Raw genomic sequence first — 9,763 nt, 5'->3', positions numbered from 1 at the left:
TACTTATGATTGTGTACATGCAGTCTGTGGTGCAATACCAAATAAAGCAACAAGAAGGGTGGATCCAATGGCTGTATTAGAGAAAGTATTAAAATCAACTGCCAGAGTTTAGTTTTAGAAGTGAATCCTTTTTGCCATTTATTGTTCAGATGATTCAAAGGTGTTGTGTCATCTTCACAGATGCTGGAATAAATACATCTTACTCTTAAATTATCTAGTTGTAAAGTTTTGCTATTGCTAAATAAACAGTCAGCATTAACATTAACAGCTGTTTACTCACCAGTCTAGAAGAGATTCTTTGCGTTCAGCATCAAACTTCATTCCTTTGCTTAAGGGCTGTTTCAAAAGGTGGAAAGCAACACCAGTGCTAACTCTTGTCTCCATCATGTATTTTCTTCTACTATTAGCAGGTAGCTCCGGCCCGTGTCGTTGTTTCAATAGTTGTCCTGTAATAGCAACAACATCCAAACAGAGAAGACTTACAAATAGCCACTTGAAGCTAAATACTGAAGGCTGTGAATAAAATTGATGGGGTGAACTTTGTTTTTAACTATTGAGCACAAAGGAAGAGCCTGTGTAGAGGGAATGACCTTCCAAACTGGTTCCAAAAATTCTAACCAAATGCATCCCAAATGGGGCTAGTGGTTTAATGAGAGTGTTGGTTTAATGAGAATGGTTTTATGAGGCTTTACAAGTGTGTGTTCAGTGCACAATACATCTGGTAAGGAGGTAAACAAACAGGATATTTTCTCAAAAATTAACCATTTAGGTGCAGTTATACTCTGATGATATATTTAATTTACATTATATATAGGGGGGGGGGGGGGGGGGGGGGTTAGGGTTAGGGTTGCCATACCACAATTGAGGTGAATTATGTATTTCTGTATGAGGGACTGTTTTGTTCCAGACAAAGGTTGATAGAGGCCTAAATTTACCTATGGAGCTAAAGACAAATTTTGTTAAAATGAGCATTCAAACAGGTAAAGGAGTTTAGGATTTACACTCGTCTTGATGGTACTGATCCTATCACTCAGAGAAAGGGGTGGCAAGCCACAATATCTAAAGTCCTGGCTAAATATAATCTATCTAGTAGGGAGAGATAAAATCAAAAGAGTATAACAGCAAATCATCAGCATAAAGTGATACTTCTAATCCAGGATACACATTTTGGGCCAGATAATCCCACTCCACCCAATCAAAAGCTTTCCCATCTTGAAATGATAATAAAAATCTGTGGTGTGTCAGATGGAGAGGGATTATAAAGGATTTTTAGAAGGCATCCAATACCAAACAATGAATATCCATTCTTGATGAAGCCTATTTGGTCTGCTGAAAGGACTGAGGGGAGGTTTACCACAAAACATTGTGCAAAGAGTTTTGCAAGCAACTTTTCTAACAATCACTTAAGTTTGCTATGGGACTGTGGTTGGTATGTGCTACACTGACAAGTTTTTATGTTTCTTCACAATGGGAGGGAAATAGCTCTTTTGCTCACAGATGGAGGGAGAGAATTTCAGGAAAATGATTTCTCGAACTCAGAGAGGCGAGTGTTTCTGAGAATACCTGATCTACGCTGGGAATGTCAAGAGGATGAAAAAGCTTTTCCAGGCCAGATGCATCATCTGAAGTTTCTGAAGGGCAGAATCTGGAAAAGTATAGGGATAAAACCAAGAATGTATTTTTGAAATGGCACTTTAGACCAAATTTATTAATTGTTTCAGGTATCTACTAACACTGTCTTCTCTGAAAGTAAAGGGAGTGGAGCTGTATAGCCTTTGAGGACTTGCTGTCTTTGCAGCTAAACCCTAACCCTAACCGCTACCTGATCAAAGTGAAAGCCTGTGCCTGTGCCTGTGCATACTGTGTTCTACAGCTTTACCATCTCATAACCTAAACCTGAGATATATAACCTGTGAAGCCACAGTGATATATAACTTATGAGATGTAAATTATGGTATCAATAGTTTTATTTTAAATAGGATAACATTGAAAATTCTTGCTCATACCAACTACACAACCGTTAAACAATCAACAATTTTTTGTTGGTTATAATTGAACACAATTTACAGAATTACATTTTAGAAAGTACATTTTTGTATACATGAAAAAAAAAGAAAAGAAAGAAAGAAAACCTTTCAATATGTCAATAGCTTTGGTTCAATAACTTAGGTCGAACACACTAAGACACACTAAGGTCATTTTCATGTTGTGCCTGCACTGGCATGACTTAATACATTTTTCACACCTAACTGAGAAACTGCATGTCTTGACTTGCTCTTTAACAGGATGGTGCTATAAAGCACTGTGCTTAATTAAGGGGATTGAAAAGAGAGTACTGTAGCTCTGTAAATTTGATGGATAGTCAATTATTGAAACCACTGCAAATCTTATTTAGTCTTAACCAAAGTCTTCAAGAAAACATTTTATTAACTTTGTTTGAATGTCGGTACTGTAAAAGAACACTGCACTCATGTCAGTGAGATGTGAATGGGAATAGGGTGAAAGGGTTAAAGCTGAGTGTTGATCTCTGGGGTTTCTCACCCTGACATCGAGCCCATACAGTCCCAGCAGTCCACCCCCCTCCCCCCCTTCACATGTACACGGATGTAATTCCTCACCCATGTGTGCAAAAACGCTCCCTCTGTACTCTCAAAAATGGGAGGATGAAGAAGAGCTGAGCAGGACGAAGCTTTTAACTGCATCACAGAAAAATGAAATGTGCATCTTTCTAATCATGTTCTACTAAATTTAGGAGGAAGAAAGCAGTTTTGTCCCAAACATCTGACTGAATGTGCATGACAAATAGAGAAAAGTGTTGATTTAGCACAGGAAGAAAAGGAATGGGCTTTTGGGATTAATTGTGAATGATATTATGAAGTAAATATTGTTGGTGGATGTTAGATATTCAACAGATCTGTTGCTGGACTTTAAAGCGTAAATCTCTGCTTTCCTGACTTTCTCAGGAATCTCAGGTACATGTTTTTTTTCTTTAAAAAAAAAATAAAAACCTATATAAAGTTTCTGTGGAATTGATGAACATTTTATCAGGACCAACTAGACCACTGATGTCTCAACTAAAACTGCCCCTTATATTACCGGGGACCTCCTTTAATTTGAAGCAACCCTGGAGGCCCCTAGACTTTATGAACCACTTGTGAAGATATTTTTTTAATGTGCCTACTGAGGAATTTCCCGTTGTGGCTTCTACTGTATGGAAAAAAACAATACCAAAGGACACGGCACCCAAAGTGTGACAATTTAAAAAACAACAACATAAAGAACAGTGTTGGTGAGCTACGAGCAACAGGAAGTGCAGCGCAAAAGCACAACAATTACATTTTTATTGTCATGTTCAAGGCCTCAGAGCAGAAGCCTCCTGAGGGACCTGGACATGATATCGAAAGTTGTGCATCTGCATTGTGTGCACAACAGACTTTTCATTCACTCATTTTCATTTCATTTTTGAAATAATCTGGAATACCACAACTCAAACAGCATCACTGTAGTAAAAAACAAACACTGCATTTATTTATTTACATGTAAAACCTTGTTTGCTTTCTCATTTACACTATAAACATTATTCAGCTGTACAATTATTTATTTATTTATGTTTTGCTAATGGCTATGAATATTATTGACTTGTGCTTAATATAAGCAGATTAAAATAGTTTTAAAAGGATAAATATACTTATCCTGCTATGCTGCTATGCTGAGCAAAAGCACATGGTAAACTTGAAGGAAAACCAACCAAATATAAAAAATAAACATATTAATTTTGTTGTTTGAAATACAAAAGAATAGGAAATCTAAGTAACCTTTAGAAATATTAAATTAAAAAGTACAATTTTAAAGGGTGGATTCAACTCAAAGTCAATGTTGAAATTTATGAGCCAAATTAAAAGTGAAAATGAAATGAATTCAAGCTCCCTGAAAACAACAGCTGTGGGTGGCCCTGATAAATGTGATTTTAAACAAATAAAACCAAATTTTTCATTCTTTATGTCTTTCCCAGATCGCAGAGACACTTCCATCAGAGGGACGGAGGTGTGATAGGGGTCCAGGCGGAAGGAAGTCGTCCCTGTGGGGACGTGTCATACTGGGCTGTGTCATGCACCTCTGTGGCTGTGTCATACATGGGAGAGCCAGACGAGGGCGCTGTGACTGAGTAAGACAGGCCTGTGTAGTGGTTGCTGGACCCTCGGAGGAATTGGGAGTTCAGGCCGTTGTTTATCCCTCCATTCTGAGACACGGGAGTCAGGGGCGAGTTCCCCACAGACCACAGGCTGGTGTACTGACTGTACAGAGAGACGGACAGAGAACATCTTACTCTTCTTCTCTTATGTTGTCCTAGAGGTGTTTCTCAGGCAAACATCAAATTGTTTCAAATCTATAGGTTATCAGTCTAGACAGTATATTGATATATATTTGAGTTAAATATGACAAACAATGTTAAATCATGGTTTCCAAAAACAACAAGTTGTTACATAATGGAGCTGTTTATGGAGAAATAGACACTTTGTAGACAACTTTCTAATTTAGTTATTTTCTCCATCTCTACCATCTTCCTCATGTTTCTGAGCTTGTGCAATAGAAATAAAAGAAGGAAACTGCACAAACCTAGAGTTGGTACCAGAGGTAGAATTGTGGGACATGGGCATCATGCTGGAGTGTGTTGGCATCTGCAGACCGGACCAGTTATCATGACTTGACAGCATCGTTAGACAGGCTGAGGAGTTATCGGAGTAACCAGCTACAAACAGAAGCAGCAGGGTTAAGAGGGTACACAGGTAACCGGTGGTTTTAGATATGGTTTGTAAGAAATCAAATCTTTTACTAATAAAACTGTTATTTTCTCACTGAAGTTGTGAGATTCTCTGATATCAGTGTGACAGTTAAAGGTGTGAATCCTCTGCACATACATTCCCCGTCTGAACCCCGGTCATTTACAGCTCTGTGGCTCCTCTCTCACAAAAGCCCAAGGAATGCAAAACATTCCTCGCTCAACAACATTTGTTTGAGTTTCTTGTTAATAGCTGGGGAGGAAGTGGTGTAATTCCTGGATGCATGAAGGTTTAAGGTGGAGGAGGGCACTTACTGGGCGAGTTGGCCCGATGGGTGTACGGGGTGGTGTACGGGGCAGAGCGGTGGTTCCTCAGGGTGGAGTAGCGCTCACAACCATGGGATGAAGAGAGAGTGATGGGGCCCCCAAACTGGCTGTGGGGACTAGTTGGAGTGCAGAGGGAGCTTGTGCTAGGAATAAACCAGCCACCTACTGGCTCCACAGAGGACAAGAGACATGATGGGCACCGAATCATTTACCAGTCTGAGACCAATTCAATTTAAAAATTAAAGAAATAAATACTGATTTATACTCACGTTGAGAGTAAGTTGACTGTTGGTTTTCATTGGCATCTTCTCTCATGTCTTTGATGTCACTTCTGCAAAATTAAAATTCATTAATTTCTACCAGACATCTTGTTGGAACTAACTTTTACTTATCTTGAAGACATTCTACAAGTAGTCTCACCTCTCCTTTGCGTCCAGGAAGGCCTTGGCAAAAGGATTGTACTTTATTTTAAGAGAAGTTACCTAAAAACCAAAAATAGACGGCCAAAAATAATTAGGACGGTATTTGGGGGTAATTATAATCCCAGAAAATCAAATCAAAACGTGCGTAAATACCGTGCTTAAATTACGCATAGTTTTTACGCGCATATATGAAACATTATTCACAATTATTGATTGCTTATTAGGAGTGTGTTAGTTAAAAAAAAGAAAAGAAGCTTTATTACCAACCTCTTCGTTTTGGTATGCTGTCACTGCGATGAACTGTGTCTCTGGGAAAGCGTGGCTGGTGATCATCCTCCTTGGGCCTCCCACGCGCACTATATGGATGCGTGGCTCATACTTGTGCAAGGAGTTTAACATTATCTGAGAAAAAACAAAACAAAAAACAAAAACATGACAATTCCATGTCACCAAGTTATAACTGTATCTTTTTTTATTGTAAGAATGAATTTAAAGGAGACAAATATAAAAAGACAAAGACGATGAAAGACACAAAAAAGTAAAGCATCAAACATCCTGTCGCCTCCTTACCTGACCTCCACCGTTGAGTTTATTGGTGAGTTTGACTTTACTAAACGACACCGGAGCTTTCATCCAGTGCGCTCCGAAGTTTGGAGAGTCCGGGTGGATGTACACGCAGCTGGGAGTCTGAGGCTCAGGCTTTCCACCGGGGACCCACTCTCCGTTCACATATTTCCACCTGTGGTTGTCCGCAGATACAAAGTCCAGCAAAATCGAATACATTGCGTTCGGGTCTAGTCCAGACACGTTCACTTTCAGCACAGGAAACATGCGCCTGATGAAAGGGAGAATACCAAAATAAATATTTATACTATTAGCTTTAAAAGTATGGTGTTGAACTTTTGTGGTTATAGATATTAAACACGCTGTGCGCAGTTGAACTCACCTGCCGTTCTTTGTCACTATCATTTCATTAATAAGATTTTTAAACTTTTGCCATAGCTCGTTCTCATCCAGGGAGACTTTCAGTTCCCTCTCCGTTGGGTCGCCCTTCTCGCTGCCGGCCTGCAGCTCGCTCTCCACCGCACTGAGGAGGTGATCCACCCGGTACTGGCTGGCCTTACCGGGGCACTCTCCGGCGCCCGTAGCCATCCTGTCCAGCAGCTCCAGGGCTCAACAGTTGTAATCACAGAGCTTACTGACAAAAAATAAATAAATCTGACCCAGAATTTGCTTCTTCTTATTTTCGTGTCTCCACAAACAACGTTTTTCTACGGACGCGGAACGTCACGCACTGCTCCTGATTATATAGGCAGAAGAGACGCTCCATCTCCGGACGGCGGTCTGGAGCAGAGGTGGTTGGTTCCTGTCCCCTTTGATCTTTGCGGGCTTGTTCCTGATTGGCCGAGGGCGGCCATATCATTCAGGGCCACAGGATGACAGCGTTTTGAATAAAGAAGTTTAGCCTACTTTATTACATCAACCTGCAAATATTGACACTTAGATCAAAGCCACACCTGCAGAAATGAAACCACCAGGCGGGCCGGGACTGGCCCTCAGCCTCACAGGACTTAGATACCAGTCAATTTGTGTTCGATTAAGCTTCAGCTGCTTTTTGGCATACAAATCCGTTGTTATCCAAAAGGGATTAAAACTCAAAGATCAGGAGGATGAGGTGAAGATGTGCCTTCCTCGGGATGAAAACGTACATTTTTGTTCATTATGATCCACCATCCTGCTACTGTGGATAACTTAATCAATAACATGTTAAACCAAATTAACTACTCTGAGTGAAGTTTGCAAAAACAAAACAGGTGTTTTTTGTTTGTTTGTGTGTGTGTGTGTGTGTGTGTGTGTGTGTGTGTGTGTGTGTGTGTGTGTGTGTGTGTGTGTGTTTTTTGTTGTTGTTTTTTTTTACTTCTTACTCCTGTTTACAGATATTTTTGACAAGAAATATAAAGCACATTGGACTTGTGATTTAATTATTTTATTACAAACATTTATTTTTATGTCACTAAACTGATTATTGATTCTTATTACAGTTTCAACTTTGATGGACTTTCATTTTTATTCAGGAAAAACTACCACGTAATTTGACTTTATTCTCAATATAACTGAATTAAAATGACGATTTTACTATGATATAATATTTTTGTTGTCATGCAATGCAGTTATATAACATTGTAAAGAACATACAGAGACATTACATTACGTTCCCTATAGGTGCTATAGTATAGTGGTGATGTCTTCAGTGATCTGTGTTGTCTGTGTAATTACTCCACAGTTTAAACCCTTTGTCAATGATCTAAAGTGAGAACAGAGAAAAATTTAAATTGAAAGACCACACAATCTTGACCAAAAATTATTTCAATTGAAGATGTATCTTTACCTGGATGTTCTTTTGCTGACACACGTCTTCGAGGGATAAGGGATCAGGTGTTTTACGGTGGCAAATTGCTTTGTGCAAAACCGGAGACTCAAAACACTGGTGGCTGCCAAGGAAACACCCAGTCATGAAGCATGCCAAGACTGACAATCAGTCTTTTGTTTCTATTAAACAAATGAAAAAAAAACAAGATTGTGCATATTTGTGTTCACCCACCTATCTGAGGTCATTCTGGTCAGCTGCTGGGGACGGGAAGGGCGGTCATTCTGGACACTGATTGGTTGTTTCGGTTTGGTTGAGCGGAGAAGCGGCTGCTTGGTTTGTCTTGTCTTCCCTTCTTTGGAGTTAAGAGCCGGAAGCACCTATGAAAGAACAAGAAAGGAACAACATATCAACTGATTTACTTCCACACATACAGTATAGTGCAGCAGCATCACACTCACAAATAACCACTGTATGCCTGTAATTCTGTTCACTGTGACCTGTTGTCATGAAGCCTTTGAAACAGAAGAAAACAAACCAAATCTTAAAGGCAGATACTGTGTGACAGCCACATGTTAGCTTCCATAGAGCTCTGTGGTGTTGTGCTGTGTTGTGTTGTGGCTGGTTTGTGTTACTAACCAGATCTTGGACGCCTCGTTCCTCCTGCCAGCACAGCGAGTCTGTCTCTCTGTCCAACAGTCTGGACCAGAGTTCACAGCAAGCAGAGAAAAACAAACCCCTCTCAGTTTAAAGAGCACTTAAAAGACTTCTTGAATATGCTTCTGATCTCCTGTCTCCACACTGGGCCTGAATGTTACTTCTTCAAAACCAAATATGAACTTAAAAAGAAAAAAAAAATCTCAATGTTAGTGCATCATTTTTTTGTGTTTCTGTCTGTCTGCTGAATTACCGACCTTTTGGAGAAAGCCATGTTGGTTAAGCAAAGATCTCGCATCTGTCTCAGCCGACTCAAGTAAATCTCTGCTTTCCTGCTCTTCTCAGGAATCTCAGGAATAATCTGGTTTGAGAAAGTGGAGCATATGAGCATTTTACTCTCTGCTGCCCTGTCCTGGCTATCACACCGTGTAACCATAAAAGAGGCAACATCAGTGGCTGACCTACCAAATCAGGCATCTTGCTTTGGAAGTTCCTCATAATGTTCGGCTGTAGTGTTGCAAATGTGGGAACTTTCATCTGTGGGAAGTATATTATTACATTCATTCATCATTTCCTTTTCCATTAAAAAAGACATCCCCGGCCTTGTGTATGAGGTGAAATGACCATGGTGTAAAAGTCAGAGGTGTCATAGCCAGCGTTATTTCCCACAGTCCTAGTGTCCCATTTGGCACCTTCCTCTCCTCCTCTAACACCCCACCCAGCGCTAACTGTCGCACTAGCCACTTCCTGATATGAAACTGCAGCACTATTACTTAAGGTTACTGCTCTATAGGGTACTATAGATCCCCAGGCCTATTACTCCTACCCTCAAACAATAAAATGCAGGTGCAAGTCAAATAAAAACTTTGAAGCGTGTATTCACCTTGCTTCCTTTTTAAAAGTTAAAAGACCAATACAGTGTTTTTGCATCTTGCAACCCCTTTGATTTTCCCGCTAACCATGCTCATTGGTGGATTTTTGAAAGTCAACTTAGATTATGAAACACACATTTGCTGAAGTGCACTGCGAACATACTGTTATATTATAATAAACCTATAAGGGAAACCATGTGGAAAACATAAAAGTCATATTTACTATTCACAATTTGTTGTAAACTGGCAAAATGCAGACATATTTATCAAATGACTACTAAACACACAAAAAACATGAATGTAACAAAAATGCAAAATGAGCATGGACTAGAACCAA

The 9,763-nt window shown here is 39.7% G+C and overlaps 1 protein-coding gene across 1 annotated transcript; it reads right to left on the bottom strand.

Annotated features, from left to right (window-relative positions):
• Nucleotides 1-4,030: 4,030 nt before the first annotated feature.
• On the bottom strand, nt 4,031-6,693 carry tbxtb (T-box transcription factor Tb; the record flags this gene model as incomplete). The annotated part of the gene is made up of 8 exons (XM_083988629.1): nt 6,476-6,693; nt 6,100-6,364; nt 5,797-5,931; nt 5,528-5,589; nt 5,377-5,438; nt 5,096-5,272; nt 4,618-4,750; nt 4,031-4,295 (listed from the first exon to the last, which is right to left on the bottom strand). Exons 1-8 carry the CDS (start codon nt 6,679-6,681, stop codon nt 4,031-4,033), a joined length of 1,305 nt encoding a protein of 434 aa, XP_083844755.1. The 5' UTR covers nt 6,682-6,693.
• Between the last annotated feature and the right edge of the window lie 3,070 nt (nt 6,694-9,763).

This window comes from Trachurus trachurus, assembly GCF_905171665.1.
Source record: "Trachurus trachurus genome assembly, chromosome: 15".
Classification (NCBI taxonomy): domain Eukaryota; kingdom Metazoa; phylum Chordata; class Actinopteri; order Carangiformes; family Carangidae; genus Trachurus; species Trachurus trachurus.
The sequence above is the reverse complement of the archived record's forward strand: the minus strand, read 5'-3'. Positions and strand labels throughout refer to the sequence as shown.